At 40.7% G+C, this 20,521-nt stretch overlaps 1 protein-coding gene across 2 annotated transcripts; it reads right to left on the bottom strand.

Annotated features, from left to right (window-relative positions):
• Positions 1–11,588: 11,588 nt before the first annotated feature.
• METTL6 (methyltransferase 6, tRNA N3-cytidine) lies at positions 11,589–20,481 on the bottom strand. Of its 2 annotated transcripts, none has more exons than XM_080581260.1 (6): positions 20,342–20,481; positions 18,459–18,843; positions 17,652–17,786; positions 16,458–16,628; positions 14,695–14,836; positions 11,589–12,070 (listed from the first exon to the last, which is right to left on the bottom strand). In XM_080581260.1, exons 2-6 carry the CDS (start codon positions 18,738–18,740, stop codon positions 11,907–11,909), a joined length of 894 nt encoding a protein of 297 aa, XP_080437386.1. In that variant the 5' UTR covers positions 18,741–18,843; positions 20,342–20,481; the 3' UTR covers positions 11,589–11,906. The 2 variants fall into 2 exon arrangements, with proteins under 2 accessions (XP_080437386.1, XP_080437387.1); XM_080581261.1 differs by lacking the exon at positions 20,342–20,481 and adding an exon at positions 19,264–19,761.
• Between the last annotated feature and the right edge of the window lie 40 nt (positions 20,482–20,521).

Here is a 20,521-nt window from a genome sequence, read left to right as displayed (position 1 = left end):
AAAAAGGGCTGGATAGAAGGTGATGTACTTATGGGCTCAGTTTCCTGGTTCAGAAATCACTCAGAGCCAAGCAGGCACAGCGGTGTGCCTCGTGCAGTCTGTGCTATGACCTGAGAAAGCAGTGCCCCAGGAATGCAGAAGGTTTAAATACATGCAGGCACTGTTTTTAGGCTAGGAGTGTCTTACAGAACTTTGCTGGTGCAACAAAGTAAAAAAAATATTTGACATCTTCAAACATTTTTCTTCTAGGGCATAGAAAAATGCTCCCTTTTAAATTCTTATTAATTTTGGGGGGGTTCAGGTATGAAGTGGATGATTTGGGATTCTCTCTTCTCCCACAATAATGAGCAAGTGGGTATCTGTTCTTTTAGATCCCCTATTGATTTTGTGATTCCCAAGCGTAATGAATCTGCCTGTCCCTCCCCAGACATCAACCCTAGGGTAAGGAGATCTTTACTAAGGGTGTAAATTCAGTAACAGACTGGCTCTGATTGGTGCAGTGTTGCAAATATTTCTGATCTGTGAACACATTCCCAAATTCTTTTACCACTCTTTTTTTTTTTCTCCCCATCTCTCCAGCGAGTATGGAGGACCTCCACATGAGGAGGTCACCATCTAGGTAAGTCCCACACTCCAATAACTATTACTGCCCTGCTCCATCCCACCCCCCAGCAAACTGTCATAGACTTAACAGTTTACCAAGATGTTCAGTTCACAGTTCACATGTCTTACCATTATCACTTAGGCTTTATCCGTTTCTCTTCAGACTTATCAACACTGTTTTATGTTGATATTCCTGTTTCTGATGTAATGTTGGTAGCTTGCTCCACAGGCTACCTCACTGCTAACATGTGCTATTTGCTTTAGGGAGATCAGTCTATACAGCTTTGGCTGCAGCATTATCCACTTTTCCTTCCTTCCTGAAGGTCACCATACATGCTACACACACTGCTGGCACTAGCAAACAATACAACCCACAGGTGTTCCTGTATCCTTCTTTCAGAGCCGCATTGTCTCAGCTCACAATGTTCACCAGCCTGTGCATTGCCACATTTTGTTCCTTGAGAATCCAGCTTTGAGATCTGGCATGCCCTTCTGTACTTGTGGTATTTTAGTTTTCATTCTCTACTACATCCACAGTGTTGCAGGCTTGTTCAGCCTTCATAAATTTCATAAACTGCTCTGGGTGTTCTTCTCCACTTTGCAAAGTACAATTGATCTACATAACTGGTCAGTTGTGTGTTCTCCAGTAACCTTTGGCTGACTGCTTCGTCTCATATCCCAATCAGCGTAAGGCAATTCATCAGGGCCTGTGTTAACTCCCCCAGTTGGAAAAACTGGTTCCTCAGTTTCCATCTTCATTTTGCGTTCCCATATTGAAACCACGAATCTCCCTCCCTCTTATCTTTATTTGGTTCCTATCATGGAGGGTGAAGCATGCCTCAAAATTCTGGGACACATCAACTGATTTAGAACATCCTATTGCCAGAAAAATAAATAAATAAAAAATAAAAGTATCTCATGAGTGTCTGTTTTTCCTGGTACCCACTGCCTGCATAAAAGGCTTTTTCAGTTGGCCTCTGCTTTTCCAGAGAAGGTCAGCGGTGGTGGCATTTTCAACTGTGACATTTTCCCCACTCAGAACATTTTCCTAGTCCATTTTACTCTGGGTACCATCTGCTGTACAAGCCATACACAGCCAAGAAGGCTGGCCACAGTCCCCTTTATTCGGTGGATGAGCCCTAATTGCTTAGCCTGGAACAACGTGAGCCGCTGCGCCGCACAGCGTCCCGCTCCAGGCGCTTGTGCCACGGCTTCTCAGGGGTACAATGCCCCAGCCCCGTTGCAGAGGCAGCTGTGACCAGCGATTAGTTCCAACACGGAACAGTCGTGCCTCCATTCAACTTCTGTGAAGAGAGGAGGGAGCAACCGCTCTGTAGGCCTGCAGAAAGCTTTTGTTCCCAGTTTCATGCTAGGAACGAAGCCATGAGGCTGGGAGCCGAGCAAGGCACTGACTGTCAGAAAAGGACATCTGGGATACAAATTGTCAGTCATCCCACCACCCTGCCTGGTGCTAGGGAGGGCTGGAGGGGCGTACAGCAGGAAGGCTGGGGTTATGGTGTTGTCCCGAGCTGTGTTTGGGATGCAGACCCAATGAGTACGTGCCAAGATGGTCAAACCTGTTGAACAAAGGGCAGATGACAGCTTTAGTACCCCTCTTGCAGGTTGTACAGCTTCTGGCTCTTAGTATCTGGCTTGGTGCAAGCACTGTGGAAAGAAGGCTTCCAGGCTCATCCTTATCCCATGTGGGTTGCCCATGCTCTGAGCTGCAGGCAGTGACAAAGATCAACTTGCCAACAGGAACACCGCGGTCCAAGGTACTGCTCATCCCACTCACTAGTGCAAAAAGCAAAGACAGGTTAGTCCTAAACAAAGAGAAAAGGAAATGAAAGACAGGCACACAGTAGAGCTGCCTTTTTTTTTTTTTCTTAAACAGATAGGTTTCTGCAGTGACAGACGATTAGCATTTACAATAATTCAAATACTAAATATCCAAAAGAATTACTGCCACATAAAATGTGATTGAGGCAGTCTTACATCGTGGCTTATTCGTAATCGGTTACCAGGCAGCATACTAAACACACAGTGTTTGAAATGAGATATAAAACCAGCAAGAGGTAAATGTAATTTTGTTCTGTTCTTCCTCTTTCCCTTTAAGCAAGGAGGGCATGCTGGAGACAAAATGGGGATTACTACAGTAGAAAAAAATGCAAAATGGCAAAATAAACTACAGCTGAGTTCAACACTGTAATTAATGAAAAAGATACAGCCTCTCTGGTCGTGTGCATCTCATGCAGTTCTGATGCTGCTCTACTGGAGAGCAGCTCACATACGAAACAAAAGAAGTAGGAAGAAAATGGGTATGGTCCATATAAACAGAGATTTGTCTAGTATTTTTGAGGAGTTAGGAAAATACTGTATTAAGGAAGTGTGCATTTCAAAGCTTTGAAAACTGTCTTAAATCACCGCAGTTTTTAGGGTACCAGTTTAGGGGGAATCCAATTACACAGAAACAACCTGCAAGTCATCAATGCAACCAATTATTACCTCAGGGGTAGAGGATCCCAGCTACCATTGCCAGTTAATGGTATTTCACCTTAGTCTCCTTCACATTGTTCCAACAACATTGTGTCTAAATAACAAGTACCTCTGCAATACGACTGTATTTTCTTTAAATACTTTTTGTGGCCCGTCTTCAAGATCCAAGAGCTATTTAAGTGGACCAAAAAAGGACTTAACTGCTTATAAAAAAAGACTGTAGCTGTCTTGTCTATGGATAACCATTACCAGCGCTTCCTACCACCGCGTTAAAGGTTGAGTCTACAGCTCAGGCTAGGGTTAAAAGGAAGGCAGCGCTGTGGTTAGCAGCTGCTGCCACCTTGTGAACAAAATTCTAAACACCTTTCCCCCACCCTTTTTAGTCGATCTAACGCAGCAGGGTACGAAGGGGAAAAAAAGCACAACTTTTGCACAAATAAGTAACTTCGTGATAACATCTCCATATTTACACAAAACATAAGACAGCTTCTGACCAGGCCTTAACAAAACAGAGACAGCCTGCAGAGAAGGATGTTACTTTGTACTGGTGGTACAAGAAGCTATTCCTTTTCCACTGAATTGCAAACAATACCTAATGTTACCCTTACTCAAAAGATACACATCACACCAGCTGCATACTTTGCTAACCAGTACTGACAGGCAAACTTTCCCCCCCTTCTTAAGTCAGTTTCTTTTTTTAAAACCTATGTTCCTTCTGTGCCTGGACTTCAAACAGCAGTACAAGAAAATGTTGCTCTAAAACTATCAAATATAAATGAGTTTAAAGCTATAAATCCAGCAGCCCTCCAAGCATGGGGATCAACAGCTCTTCATCCTCCTTATAGGCACTGTAAGGTTGGATTTGCTGTAGTTCTGACCAGGAGCAGACTGGGAAGACCAGGATTGATCAGGTGAAGAACAAAATATGTCAATTTTCAATCTGGGAAGTACTTTCCAGTGTTGCCCTTTTACCCAGTCATTTCCTTTTCAAGGTAACTTTGTAGGGTTACCTCTTTAAGTCCTAGACTCTGAAAAAATTGATGTAGTAGTAGGAAAAATAGGAAGACAGAACTGAGACCAAAAAACAGCTACTGGTTTCCTATGCACCATTTTTTCACTCCTAGATCATTCTCTTCTCCCTAAAGGGCAAGAAGCGAGAGGCAAAGCTTAGTGACCCATGAAACCAACAGGATCATGAATGGTTCGGGTTGGAAGGGACCTTGAAGATTGCCTCATTCCAAATCCCCTGCTATGGGCAGGGACACCTCCCACCCGACCAGGTTGCCTGAAGCCCCATCCAGCCTGGCTAGGGGTGGGGCTAACATTTCTAGGGATGGGGCATCCACAGCTTCTCTCACCCTAATAGTGAAGAATTTCTTTTTAATACCTAAGCTAAACCTACTTTCTTTTAGTTTAAAGCCATCACCACTTGCCCAATCATTACACTCCATAAGTCCCTCCCCAGCTTTCCTGCAGGCCTCCTTCAGGTCCTGCAAGGCCACTGTGAGGTCTCTCCGCAGCCTTCTCTTCTCCAGGCTGAACATCCCCACCTCTCTCAGCCTTTCTTCATAGGAGAGGAGGTCCAGCCCTCTGAGCATCCTTGTGGCCTCCTCTGGACTTGTTCCTTGTCCACATCCACGTCCTTCTCATGCTGGGGGCCCCAGAGCTGAATGCAGAGCTGAATGCAGTAAACATTTCACATTGTGAACTTGTTCACAAGAATCTTCTTTGGAAGAAGCCTTATGTTAAACTTAATATTTGGGCACCATTCACCCTGGTTCCAGGGACTCTCCTGTAGCCCTGTACAACCTACCTTTTCAACACTTTATATTTCTTTCTACCTCCTGTAATATTCAACACATTCACCATAAAAATCAATGGCAATAAAAGTGTAGCTAAACTAAGGATATACAATGTTAAAGGCTCCAGGAAATGTCAAGGCAAGCCACAAAAGCGAATTTCACCGTGAGACTCACACTTTATTCATATTTATGAATGTACTCAACAGCAGCAGATTTCCAACCATCTACAAGACTTTATGAAACAAAACTGTATCGTCACAGTAACAGACAGTTATACTGCTGCTGCCTGTGCTGCAAAACCATTTATTTGGATGTCCCTGGAGCAAAGTCTGGCACTGCACATCTTCAGCTTTATTTGGTATGTAAACATGAGTAATGCCACTGTTGCAGCTACGGTTTCACTTGCAAGCTTTTCAAGCTTGCCAGACACATTCTAGCTCTTTTTCATTAAATTTTTGAAAGTTACTTTTTTTTTTTTTAAAGATATTAATCTTCGGACTTTTATTGCAGTACTAAATAATGCTGCCTGACATTGCATTTACTGCCAACAGATAGGCAGCCCTGGCATGTGAATAAATCATATTGCTGCTAGCACTGACAAAGAAGTCTTGTTCCTTCAATTTGTCAGTGAAATTGCAGGAATACATATTCAGTCATTCACAAGACACCTTTCTTTTAAAAAAGTACTCACACATCTCAAGATCTGTTGTAACTAGCAGTCATTCTCTCTCACTCATCTATTACAGCTGGCCAAATTAGTCAAAGATCTCACATACATAAGTTTGTATAGATGAAGTACAAAGCGTGCATTATGGAATCAAGGTAATAACTCTCAGTATTAATTAAGAAGCTCACCCTGTCTTCAGTGGGCTTTTGAGAACAATACTGCTCTGTTTTAAGGAATACATGACATTTCTGTTGTAAAGTCTGCTTGTGATATTTTCTTTTCCTTTAAGGTTATGGTTTTTGGTTTTGTTTGGTTGTTGGTTTTTAACCCTTTCATTAGCGGCTTGGAAGGGTCCCTCAAGTAAAAGGAAAGGCTAATATTTGTGTATAGAGGAAAGTCTGTTTGGAAGAGGAAGATTTTTCGGTATTTCTAAAATACACTCTGGCTCTATATCAGCTTGATTGTTTCAGTTTACTTTAAAGAAGGTTCTTCTCTCTTCTGAGTTTTACTCTTATTTTAATAGGCATTCTCTTGGCCATTGTGTCCCGGACAAATACAGATCAAGAATATCCTGATGGTTGCTGGTCCTCTCTTTATTAGCTGCTTTCAAAACAGAAAATCAAAGCCTGAAACTGTTACTGGAAGCTGCCCCAAAGCCAGCAAAAGACTCGTAGTGGTGGGGCAAAGAGGTACGCTGCTGTAACAGGTCAAGACTCTAGAACATCTTCATGTTCAGCTTACAACTAGTAATTCACATTTATCCAGACAAAAGGTGACAAATTTCATGTTCCCTGGGGCCAGGTCCTAATGGATATGACAGAGCACTCCAGAATGCAAACTGAGTGTTTAGATACTGAAGCCAGCTGGTCACTGCTAAGCGTTTCAAAACAATCTTCCTGAAAGTAGTTCAGAAAAGGATAGTTGTAGTGGTTTTGTGGCTTCTTCACGGTATTTTACATTCCTATGAAGTTGGTTTCACTAATAAAACAAGTGGAATAGAGCATTTATTGTATTCATGCAGAAAACAACTATCTTTTCCTCCCAACCACCCCCCCTTCCTCTCTCCTTTGAACACTAGGGTTTTAGCATAACAGCAACAGGTCTGGTATGTTTAAAAGGCTTCTGTTTGATGATAAAAAAATCTAATTAAGTATCACCTTTCACATAAAAGCTTGAAGCCAAATCTAGGGAAAAAAAAATAAAGAAGGATAATGAGTGAAAAGTAGCATCAAAATCCTTAAATGTCAGATGTATAACAATCCCTAATGTGTGAAGATATTACCTCACTGAAGAGCATCTTTTCAGGTATTTAAAGTCTACTACAGGGAGTAAGGGTCCGGAGAAGATGACTATAGACAAATACTCAGTGGAGCCCAGGCAATAGGCAGGCTGTGGCTTGTCTGCTCTCTGAATTTTCCTATATTCCCTCAGTTATTCCAGTTGCAGGCTCAGTGAATACTACAGATGTTGCAAATGCGAGCTGGAGTTGATAGGATCTTCAAAATCAATCAAAGTTTTCCTAGGATGAGTTTTGAGAGTTGTTGGAAAAGAGGGTAAGTGTTCCTAACCTAGGATCTTTAAGTAGAGGTACACAAAATCACTTGTCTTTTGGAAAAATCACACAGGCTTTTCTTTTTGCCATTGTCTTCCCCAATTTCACAGCAGCAGTATTTTCTCTCCAATGCAAACACAATGAATGGTGCACATCAGCTTGGGAAGAAGGAATGAAAAACAGTTCTCTAATGAAACATTTTACCTGGCTAATAGCTTTTATTTTTGCAAGCAATGCCTCTGTGTGCCTCCCCACAGTAAAGACTCACCATCTGCCTTTGTTCTAATAAACGAACTCATATTACAGAGTACAAACATACTCATATCCTGAATCAACTGCACCCAGGAGTCATATCTTTTTGCACAATGTATAACTGGTAAATGTTTGCTCCCAAATGTTCAAAATGGCTCACAATCTTTCCTAATAGTAACAAGCATAACCAGCGAAAAATTCATTATTGCTACACTATGGAAGATAAAAATCCGTAAACAAGGACTTACCTATTTTCAATAGCCATATCTGCACACACATCTTTCCGGTATAAATTTCTGCTTCCCAGAATATCCTGCGTGTATTACTAATATTGTACACAATTAGATGTTGCCCTTCTGTCTGTATGTAATTTTTGTCTAGTATTGGAAGCTGAAGGCTTTCATTCCCAAAATTTTACCTTTTAGGTGAGCAACTCATTTAATTGTATGTCACTGCTGGCCTGTAAGGCTCAGAAAACTTCTTTTTCCTCCTAGAACCTTAAACGTAATCTTACCTTTTTCCTCCTCCACATACTGGTTTTCACCACTGACTTCTTCAAATATATATCTTTCACACAACTCTTCTAGAAAAACACTCCCTAGTTGGTAATTTGTATCCCTCAATGTTCAATATGTTCAGATACATAACCACACAACAAAACTGAAAACAACACAAAACAAACAAACAAAACCCAGGAACATCAGCTAGGCCTGTACACGACCTTTCAGATTCCATACACCAATTTTTTCCTCATGTGACCAAGGCTGTATGTTTTACAGTTGGCTGCTTATACTTACAGATGCTACAGCTTTCGGGTCCTGATTTTATATTATTTTGCTACATAGGAATGATGCACATTCGACCATGGGGATAATGCTGTATTACCTGCTTAAACATCATGCCTTTGGAACCCCATAAACATTCAGATACATTAAAGATGGACATAAATACTGTTTTAACTTTCAGGCGAACCACACAAAGCTTGCTGTGGCAGTACTACTTAAAGTTCAAGTGAATTTTTCTCAGCTGCCCATGTTCCTAAGGAAACAAAGCTTACCCATGCGTACAATACGCAATGCATGTGTGGATTTCTGTCTAGTCTTAGCCTGTCTTCAAACACATTGGCCAATATCAACCAAATTTGACAGAATAGTAAAGGTCACAGAATGACAGAAGACACAAAGATGTTATATTTCTGTAAATTTGATGAAAATAGCCAAAAGGATCGTGTCCTTACTGAGAATGGCACATTAACATTCTCTTAATATACGCTGTCCAATTCCAGTAGAAGACAGTGGAGAATCCCACAGAAGAGAGAGACTTTAGGATTCCCTGACTGCAGGAAAAGCTTTAACCAGAGTTCACAATTTATTAAACATCAGATAATGTCATCACAGCACACCAAATCTTAAACACACTTACACACGCAAAATCAGGTTTTCTTAGTCTCGCTCTTTAGATAATTATTTCTAAGCGTTGCTCAGAACAGGGTGGTAGCATGAAGTAACTTACTGATTATGCTTGCCAGACCAGCTGCTAGCTCAGCTTATGAACGTTTTCTGCAGACAATTCAGTCTCAGCAGCCCCTACTGATTGAAGACAAATCAAAGAACGATCAATACTTTCATTACAGCGATGGCATAGTAGCTTGTTCGTGCAAGGTGAGCACAATTCAGTGCACGGTGGTTTTTTTTCCAAGTCCTTTTGAGACTATTAACCCTGATTACCTTGCCTCCCTAAGGAGAGTTCTTCAGGTGAGGATTCCAGGTAGAGCTGTCCTTAGCATGTTCTGCCTCTGGTGAGCTTAACATGGGTTTGCAAAGGTTGAAGGGGTGGGGGTGAGTACGAACACTATTAATCACCACAACAGCCACATGCATCCCTTCAGTTATCACATCTCACAGGATGATGCAAGGACTTCTTCAAGCTCCCTCAACTTCCTCCAACTTTACCACAGTTGAAAAAGCTTACCATGATTTGGGGTTCACAGAAGCAGAGGTATAAAGACTTAATAAAGCTTTCTGAGCACTCACCTCAAACTAACCTCTGCTTTATGACAACTACAGCTGGCAGACTTTCTTCTGAGTAGCTGGGTACTTCATTTTCCAGGTCTGACTGGAAATGAGATTGAATGAGAAGAAAAACAAATTCTGCTACTGCTTTCCTTTGAGTGTGTCCTACACAAAAAGTGACGGCAGTTCCTTCAGCAGAACCATAAAGAAACACTCAAGCTACAGCCACTGAAAAGTGTATTATTGTTCAAAAAAAATTTAGTCCAGTGTAAAAAAGGAAGTCAATTGCATTCTGCAATTAAGTCTATTGGGTTGACTCAAACCGTCTTCTTCTTTTTTTTTTTTTTTTTTAAAGACTTGCCTACTTTTCAGTTCCTTTTTGGCATGTTCACTTCAGTGCACTTGCCATTGCAAATGCTGACAGTCACATGCCAAAGTGATGAAGAGGGCAATCCTTTGGTCTCATTTACATGCTGTGTGCTCTAAATGACCAAGCATCCAGCCCTGTAGGACACTTGATGTTGCAGGGTCCAGACTGCACTAAAATCAAGAGATCTCAGGCTACCTCCAGTCATTGCAGAACTGCTGTACTAAAGATGAACATTTGCTAAGGGAAGCTACAAAATGATGATTGCTCAGATTATAATAAAGCTATCACTGTTATATCCCCTTCTTAATATATTTTTCCATTTACTATAAATGTTACTAGACACTTATTACTCATATGGCAGAAAGTGCTAATGGGTTGCACAGTAGGGGTCAGTAATACATAAATCCCCAGGATGATACTCTCCATAAACTAAGGAGATGTCATGTAATAACCATCCTCAAAGAGTCATTAGGAGAATTGCGTGGCTTAATCGCTTTTTCCTCTGAGGCCCAAGTTTTATGACACAATAAATCCAGCTTTGGGGCTCATGGTATCAGTTTAAAAAAAATAATTATTTGCTGCAAATTTATTTACAAACATCTAAACTGTATAAGACCTCTGGCAGCTTCCATTTGTTAAAAAAAAAAAAATCTGACTGGTTAACTTTGTAACAGTAGGCTTTATGCTGGAAAATTGTTACTTCTTTCTCTCCCTACACAGAGCCAGTGTAAGTGCTGAAAAAAATACAGTATCACCTTACAGCTAGCTTGTCACAAGCATAGGCAAACACCTCTGATCGGTATCAGAGGAGTATGACTAGGTCATCTAGCAACACACAAGCCCAGTGGAACAACAGCCTGAGTCATACGATCACACAGCAATTTATAGTGCAAGAAATCAGCTCCCTGCTCAGAACAGAGCCACTCTCAAACAGGTTGTTCAAGGCCTTGCCCACTCAGCTTCTCAGTATTTCCCAGGACAGAGGTTCCACAACCTCTCTGGCCCTGTCCCAGTGCCTGCCCTCCCCCTCCCCCCCAAATCCTAGTATTTCACTGAAATCTCCCTTGTTGCAACTTGTGTGCATTACACAAGACCAGCACTGCCCATTGCACAAGCCACCAGATACTTCTGAGCTTTCTCTGCTGCAGAGCAGCTGTTCAAAATGCAGGTGAAAGATCCAGATGTGTTTGTGAGATTTTATCATCCAAGAACAAACAAGAGGTTCTGCAGTGCAAACAGATGGGGATGTCACAGGGAAAGGATGAATTTTCTTCATGCAGTCAAGTCTGTGAGAGCCTGAGGCAGAGCATCAGTACAACGCCTTTTAGTAGCAGGAACAGCAAAGACCAACACCTTGCCTGATAGTGAGAGAAAAGAGTTAAGACCTCTGCTCAGGAAAGGAGAAGCAGAATACAATTCATATAAAATAAAGTATTTCTCACTCTCAAATTTCAGTTTCAAATGGGAAACTGACTTGGAAAACCTCAACTGTTTCTGTTCAGCAAATGAAGAACATCTGAAATTAATTAGGGATAAAGACAAACTGATCTTTTAACAACTTCCTCCAAGCATGAAATCAGATAAATTAGGAACATATTTAAAATAAATTCAAAATCGATATTTTGATATGTAAATATATCAAAATGCTGAGAACATTAAGAAGATTATTATTAAAATACTGAAGCAGCTTTTTAAAAAAATACCAGTGACTGAGCCTGTTTCATTCCTGTATCTGAGAAGTTACACTCAAAAGTCCTATGAGTGCTGAAAGCAGATGAAATACCGGAACACTAACAAGTCAACAACAAAAAGAAGTTATAGGAAACAAAAGATATTTATTTTAAAATAATTTTTAATAAAAATGGAAATAACAATTATACCAGTAAATAATAAAAACTAGAGTTTAAAGTTAAAAAATATTTAGTCTGTTCTACCTGATCCTCCAACAATGCTGCATAGGATTTACTTTAAAAACAAGATACTCAGCAGGTTTCCTGATTTGCAAAAACTCTTAAATTTTAATTCGAATTAACATTCGTATTTCATATCTGAGGGCAAAATCCACCAAGAGTTCCTGGATACAGTCATTTCTGGTTTACCAAACAGATGAGCATGCACAAGGAAAAACTACATGCTATTGGCAACGCTATTGCTAATCAGCAAGAACTTCTGTCTTACTGAAAGGCTTTTGAAATTTGCTTTGAAGAAAAACTCTTGGAACACGCAAGTCTTCTTTCCTATTCACAGTTTCTCGGTGCACGTATTCATTGACCACTTGCTCATATCCCTCAGCCTTGAAGAGCTGAGACAAGAACTCTAAAAGAAAAAAAAATAGATTAAAAACCCTGATGAAGCAATTTTTAAAACACTATTCAGCATTTATAAAAGCATATGTTCTCATGTGTTAGAGCATGAAAAATCACACGTGCTTTCAGATTTCAAGCTGTTCTATGCAAGCAGACTGCTGCACTTGTACTGAATAAAATCAATACAGGACTCCTCTGGAAACATCAACTTAAGCAAAACAGCTTGCGAAAGTGGGATTTAAGCTCAGGAAAGGAACTAAACCCAGTTTAGTTTCCAAAACTTGCCACATCTGTTATATTTTATTATGCCTCCTCATTCTCCCTGTGACCGACAGTAGTATATTTTCGCTTTGTGCAGCTGGCCTTCACTAGCTGAATACATCACCTACTCCAAATACACCAGGGGTGATCCAGCCTTACAAATGCATCTCTGCTCGAGAAAGAATATCACCCAAGGTTACCAGACCTTCACACGCCATTGCTCAATAGAAAAAGGAACAAAATGGCAAGGTGGGTATGGTGGTACCAAGCCTCCACTAGGTCGAACTGAAAGTATTTCTCATAAACAAAAGAATTTCACTCGAAGCACATCTTCTTTCAGGAAGGCAGAAGTGCCTCACAAACAAGGTGACCTAAGCAGCAGAGAGGGCCGCCCATACCATTGACTTGTCATGTTAACTGCAATTCATCACCCTTCCTTTCCCACAGCTTGTTTCGTTTATTTCAGGCATAATTCCAAAGAAATTGAAGTCACGCTAAACTTGTGCTACTTCGTAGAAAATAAAAGCACACCCGTTTTTTCAGTACACAGGTGGAGGAGTGTGATGAAATGGCTGGTCAGGTAGGCATAGGCAGCCCAGCGCTAGAAGACGTGGTGTGTTGAGGGGGAAAAGGAGACCACCCACTTTGGCAGTAATGCAGGCTTTTATCAACTTAAACCCATCACCAAAGAACGTGGACTGGCTGTAAACAGTGTGCGTTTAAAATGGGAGATCCACATCAACGAAATAAAAATAAACAGCTCTCAACTGTGCATCAATTGAAATCTCATTATGAGGAAACTGAACATGTCCTATAAAACAGAATTACAATCACGCACTTCTCCACAAATTTAAGATTATTTAAAACAGTGGAAAAATGGATTCATTGCCATGGAAGATCAGTGGTGTTATCTGACGCCAGATATGTTGCAAATGGGCATCATTCAAATCATCCCATGCAGTAATTAGCCAGTGTACCAGCATAGCATCTCTGCTAAATACAAGAAAAAAAGCACTGGTTCCAAACTGCAAGAATGACAGTCACATTTCTTGTGACTAAAGAATTCTCAGGCATTAAGCAAAATGTTTATGAAAATCAGTGAGATGAATGAGATCATAAAGGATTAGAAGCGGGAGCAGAGGTGGTCCAGGAGAGAGTCACAGACCAGCCCAAGGCAAAACAATTGCTAACACACAGAATATAAGATCAGTTTTCTTTCTTCTTCCTTCCTTCCTCTTCTCCCCTCCCTACCATAATTCTTCCCCCAAAGCACACATTCACACTAGCAAAGAATTTCTCATTCAGAAACAAATTCTAACACATAATAAGAATGGGTTTTAAAATTCCACTGATAGGTTGTTTTTTTTTTTTAATTTGGTCCCTTTAGCATCCATTCTCTTTCAAGAGCTAATTGTTTAAGTAGAACTAAAAATCACTCAGTAAATAATAGTTCTAGAAATGCCTCAATGAAGCTGGAGAACAGCCTGCATTATCTTAGATTTCATCGTTGTCCCATAAAGAATAGAAAGAGCTCAGACATGATTAATGTTTTTTATATATCAGAAGCAATTAGGTAATACATTATGTCATAAAATATGAACAACATTTACTTGGCTTCAAATCGGTCTCTTCAGTGGCTGTATTTAGCTTTAGACTAAAAGAACAAAGAGCCCACAGAAATAAACACACAGCTCTTAGGACACAATGCCCTATATTTGATAGAGGGAAGTAATGGTTCACTGAAGTTTAGCATGAGGAATTGTGAGTTAGGAGGCGAGCTATAATCTCAGTTCATTTTGAGAGACTAAGCAAATTCCGTCATGTCTCTGTGCTTCAGTTTACCCACCAGTAAACTGCAACAATTACTGCCCTTCCTAAAACATTCAGAGCAATGACAGAATGAAAGACTGTTTAAATACTGTATCAAGTGGAAGCACTTTTTGCATCATTTTTATGAAGAAACAGAGGGCAGAATGACTACAGCTATCTCATCAGGATCTCTGCACAAACTTCCCAGTGTTCTAGTCATGTTTCTGCTTTCGAGGTCATCAGTAGGTCCCATCTTTGACATCAGGAATAATCTCACAAAAAGAATGATGGCAAGATAACTGCTTACTTGCTTCAAAAAGATGATTTTTTGGTCTTTCTCCCTTAGGTAACAGTTCTGAATGAAATCCGACAAATTCAGAAACTGCTGCTTGTCACATTACAGCACGTATATACGACACAACAAAAAAGATGGCAAATGAAGTACACCACTATTTAACAGCTCGTCTGTGTAAAACAAAACTTCTATGGGCATGTCAGGAATTCTCTGAAGCAAGCTGAAACAGAAGATTCAGAGAAAAGAAAACACTCTACAGTATGTCTTACCTTCAGTAAAAAAATATGCTCTTGTCCCATCTTGTCTAACGTAGAAGTTTTCTCCAAGTTTGCTGCCAGATTTAAACCTGAGCATTGCATGATCATACAGTCCGTAGTCTCTGAACAAGACACACTTGCCTGGTTTTAATACCTGTCATGTAATACATCCATGCTTTAATAAGGCAGATTGATTTAGCCATATATATATAACATATACATATATATATATATGTATATAACATACATATGTATATTTACACCCTATAGACGCACACATAACTAAGTCAAGGTATCCTAACACGTTCAATACACAAGCAATATATGTTTTGAATTAATTCCCTGTGCAACAAAAATGTTGTATAAAAAATGGATTGTTAGCTCTTACAAAAATATTTTTTCCCCGTGAACACTAGGGTATGAAGTGTTCTAAGATATCTGTTTAGATGCTGCTCAGCTAAATAAGCTTTTTGCAACGCTCTTCAGAAACAAAGAAATAAACGTACACTTCAACAATAACAATGAAGTCATAACAGGGCATTTTCTCTGCTGGCTAGCATACAGTCTAGCACACGATTTTGCCAAATAAAATTTAGAATACAATAACATTTTTTTAATGTGAGAAGGAAAAAAAGTTGCAACATGATAAGAAATAAAAAAGGGACAATTTCAGGAAAATGGTATTGCAATATAATAATAAATAAAAAAGGAACAATTTCAGGAAAACGGTTTGCAGGTGAGGTTGATTTTGTTTTGTTTTGTTTTAATAGAAATCAAGCTATAAAGAGTTCAGTATTCAGAAATATACAGCCATTAGCCATTCTGACTTTAGACTTCAGATGCATGCAACTTTCCTACCTCAACAAATTCCAGCTGTGTTTGTTGGAAGAGAAAAGGAATATTTACCCCTTGCAAATTTGTACAGAAATCTACAAATGAGCCAGATATCTCCACAAAGAAACAATAATAAGCCTTTTCATGTACATGAGCTATGAACCAATTCCACCTTTAGAAAAAAAAAATCTAACCTGCACCTGCATGAAAAAATCCACCTGCATGAAAAAAAAAATAATCTAACATTCCTTTTTCAAACCACTGACAATAAAATGAACAGGACGTCTGATAATATAAAAAAAAAATACACACATATAAAAATAAGTTGGCTATGTCCCTCTGCAGTCAATATATGACTCAGGCTCACCTCAGAGAAATTAAACCATTTGAATGGTGATTGTTCTGAAACTGCCCTCTGTGATGGCCTTTCCTAGCCTATCAACCAACAAAGGCAGTCCAGGGAGCTGAGTCTCTCTAGATTAACATTAATCTCTGAGCACGCCATTTCTGAATGACCACAGGTCAAGCGTGTTTAATAATAACAATAATGTTCCAACTGCAAGTCACTGTATCTTCTGGAAGTCAATTATGGTTCGCTGTCATCCGTACCTTATCAACACAGACATTTCAGCAACTCATAAACATTATTTGTATCATACAACCTTGAAGCCCAAGTCACAGGATCAAGATAGCATTTTCTTGTGTTCATAACACACATTAGATTAGAATTCAAACCACCTCACAGTACCACGAGAAGAAAAAACACTGCAAAACCTAGTTTAGCCCTTACACTAGGCGAAATAAATACATTAAATGAATACAATGTTAATTACAAATCACCATTACAAGTGGGGCTATTTTCACAGAATAAAATTGTACTTTCAAGCTAAAAAGAATGTAAGTGCTTTAAAGGCTGTGAAATAAGATGTTAAAATACTTGCTTTGTAAATGTTCTTCAAGACAAGATGCATTTTGTCAGGATGAACTGCAGAAAGAACAAATATAAGAGTGACAACATCCACGGAATCTGCTGGTATATTTTCTAGAAGATCATCTTTGGTAAGATCACACTGGAACACTTTGCATCTTTCAGTGCTGTATAAGGAATTTTTCTGGGAGAATGAAAAGAGCGTACTTTCAATTATAATTAGCAGCATTTGTTACTTCAAAAAAGTAAAAAAATAATTAGTAGAGCAACACAAAAGATGGTGGCAAAAGAACATAAACTTCCACTAAGTGACTAATACAATATGAAATTCATTGCTGGATACTGCAAGTGAAACTACAGCTTCTGGAAGAGACTGTTCTCAGGAAGTCGAGAAGGAACGTGTGTTATGACAATTCAGAAAACATACTATTTCTCTTTCACTGCTGCTTCTATTTTTTTTTAATATAAAAAACTGTTAAAAGAAGGATTTCATGACACCCCTACTGATAGCTGATGGCATTTGTGCTCACTAGGGGGCTGTGGTGCCCAGGTACAGGGGCACTCTGCAGGGCCGTGCGGGTCAGGCTGGGGGACAGAGGCAGCTGATGGGGGCCCTGCCACTGACTGCCTCCCACAGCGGCTCTTCTGTGGCCATGGAGTGCTCAGAGGTGCCTGGCCTTATTTCCAGTGCTGTGAGATGGGTTTGGGTGCTACACTGAATCCATTTGGGGAAGTTTAACTAAGGGTCAACATCGCTCGCCAGATTCTCCCCCACCCCTGGGGATGTAGAGCCTTCATTTACTTGTTCACACCAGAATTAGGACTTTATTACCGGTCATTCGGGGTAGGTTCAGGTTGGAAATTAGCAGACATTTCTTCTCAGACAGAGTGGTTAAGATTGGAACGGGTTGCCCAGGGAGGTGGTGGAGTCACCATCCCTGGGGGTGTTTAAAGAAAGTTTGGTCTTAGGGATGTGGCTTAGTGGGTAATATTGGTGGTAAGGGATGGTTGGACCAGATGATTTTGGAGGTCTTTTCCAACCTTAGTCGTTCTACGATTCTATGAAATGGATCAGTCTAAATTTTTTGGCAAATCTAGTCTACTCTTCATGCATAAAGGAAGGCAAGAGAAGTCTGTCACTCCAGTCATTTGTAATTTCATAAGCTTCTAAGGACACTCTACAAGAGGTTCCAAATACTACACCAACCTTCACATACTCCACAGCTCTGGGAGAAAAATCACAGGCATACACAAAAATATTCCGATCTTCTTCTAAGAGCGGAAACAAGCAGTTCCCAACCCCACAGCCAGCTTCCAGAATGGTCAGTTTCTGATCTGCAAACTGGGGAGGAAGAAATCCAAAACAAAGCACACCATTTTTGTTTTCCTCATAATACCAGCAGAGTCACTGTTCAATCAGCATATTAAAAGCTATAATCAAGTTTAATTACCATTGATTCAGAAACTGTAGTAGCCATCCATTGGATAATCTTGACACTACAGAAGAAGAATCCTGATTTTTGCAAAATTACAAATCCTTTTAGAATGTGTTAATGTTTCTTAATTACTTACTTAAGGGGTAGATGACTAAACAGATTGCTGTACCATTTCTGTCTTGTCTCATTCAGATATAAAGAACAACAGATGCATCTGACTATTCCCCTTAATGATGTTTTGCAATTAGCCTGTAATTCTGGGTGCTTTTCTTTAAAGCTGTGTTCTGAAGTGCTCCAACTTGCATCTTTAAACATCATATCGCTAAATAGACATGTGCCCTAAATAGACAACTTGGCTCTGTGTTCTAGATTCCATTCTTAGTATCCATATGGGTCAATTTTAAACTGAACTGATGCACCTGACTCTGAAGAGGTATCTTTGATATTAAGAGAGACTACGCAGGTCACTGCACGCTTAATGTGTGAGAGCTCCTACCTTAAGGGCTTAATTAGAAGTATTATTAAATCATTTGAAAACAATCAATCTGTCTCTTACAGAGAAAGTGTACAGGGCTCACCTCCCGACATGCTTTTAACTCTTCAAACTCTCTGGTTGTCCAATGTCTGTCTTTAAAGAAGTTGGTGCTGTTTCTTTTGTAAAACAGATCCCAGTTCTTCTGTGCCTCTTTTTCCAGTTTCAGTTGCTTGAACTCAGACACCAAAACCTGATCTTTTGCCAGTCTCTCAACCTCTTCTGGGCTAAGGATTCTTGTACTATGGCCTTTTCTTTGGAAAGCCCCATCTTCAGTACCTGTTGTTACTGTGTCTAAGCAATCAGCCGATGTGTTTTCATGGAGCATCCTTGAATCCTTCACACAGATATGAATAGCAAAGACCCAAGGGTGATTTTCTTTTCTTTAACATACATTTCCATCACTTAACTTGGGTAAAATAACCAAGGATCTAGAAGCAGAAGAAAAAAAAGCGAGGAAGAGTTACAGCGTGCACTTATTAGGGCTTTATGGTGCTCTCTCCAACATGACAGACTGCAAAACCATCTGACTTCTTGTAATTTCAATCTTCCGCCCAAACTAACAGTTGCATATGAAATCACACTGATTTCAAAGTTAAAGAAGATACTTAAAAGAGTCTGCTGGTCTACTTTCTGAATTAAAAAAAAAAAAACACCAAGAGAAAGATGTGGCAACTCTAAACTTTCTTCACTAAAGTGACTTTAAAAGGACAGGAAGGGCTTTGTTTCTTGTGAACTCCAGTTAGCAACACCTCAGAAAAACTGTAATCGAAAACCAGATGACATGGAGTGCCACTAAGATTGGTAAAACAAGCTGTACTCATGTTAGCATTTCTCCTTCCTGTTCTCACCTCAGTGAGAAAACACTGGTGAAACCATCAGCATTCATAACACTGCGTCACTTGGGCAACAGAGCAAAACCTGCACGGTGGCAAGAAGGCCTGTGGCCAGCCCATGTCAGCGCTCCTTCCCCTGCCTCTTCCTGAGGATCCGCACCCGTTTGAACAGTCGCAGGTATTTTTTTTCCTACAGGTTATGAAAAACGGAGCAATGAAAGAGCTCTTCATAGGCTGGGATCCAAGTCTTCTTCCTGATGTTAAACTAGTCCTGACCTCTGCCTTGCCACAGACATCCAGACCCTGGAAGGCAGCACATGCGAATTAAATCCTACGTGGCCCAGTAACTCCCAGGGATGTGCAGGCAACCAAAGCATGCCATTCGTGTCCACCAGCACCCGGACCCCGGAATTCACATCGATTTACCAAAATGGAAATCAGCGAAAAACAACTAAACTTAGAGAAAAAAAATAGCACTTCAATTTACCAATGGAAAATTGGAAATGGGAAAAAAATGGAAATGAGGAAAAAACGGAAATGAGAAAAAAATGGAGATAGGAAAAAACCAGAACTTAAAGCAAAAAAAATAGTACTTCATTTAGATGTATTACCATAAACGATACAAACATAATACTGCAAACAAAGCCATAAAATACAAATGTGCTAATGAGATAAAGAACTGTCAAAATGTTGTCTGGATTCACGGGTGTCAGACCACGTCCCCTTCTTCTTCCAAAAAGGATGGAGAAGGTTACAGAGAGGGGCTCTCTTGAAAGAAAGCCTCCCCGTGGGTATACCCTCAAAATTAACCTTAACCAGCAAAAGTCCCACTATTCGCCCGGCATGCTAAAAGGGCGCAACATCCACACCTCACAGATCGAGCTCGAAATAAAGCCAAGCCAGTCCCTGCTGGCCGTGCCACGCTAGAATAAGCCAGCACGATGTCAAAGAGAGCTTTTAGAGCCTGCTTCGAGGCCAAAGCGCACCCCAAGGCGCTCGACCCGTCCCCAGGACCCCCAGGACCCCCAGGACCCCCAGCAGCCAGCCCTGCGCGCATCCCCCGGGGGAGGGGGGGGGCCCGATCCCCACGCACCCCGGGCGGGGAAGGCCGCAGCCGCCCTCGCCGTCCCTCCTCGTCCCTCGCCGTCCCTCCCTCCCTGCCTGCCGAGGGCGGGGAGCTCCGGGGGCCGCCCCTGCAGGCCCCGCGCCCCCTCGGCCGCCGCCGCCGCCGCCCCGGAGCGCTTTCCCGGCTGCACCGGGCGCCCGGAAGGGC

Source organism: Anser brachyrhynchus (assembly GCF_964034855.1).
Source record: "Anser brachyrhynchus genome assembly, chromosome: 2".
NCBI lineage: Eukaryota > Metazoa > Chordata > Aves > Anseriformes > Anatidae > Anser > Anser brachyrhynchus.
The sequence above is the reverse complement of the archived record's forward strand: the minus strand, read 5'-3'. Positions and strand labels throughout refer to the sequence as shown.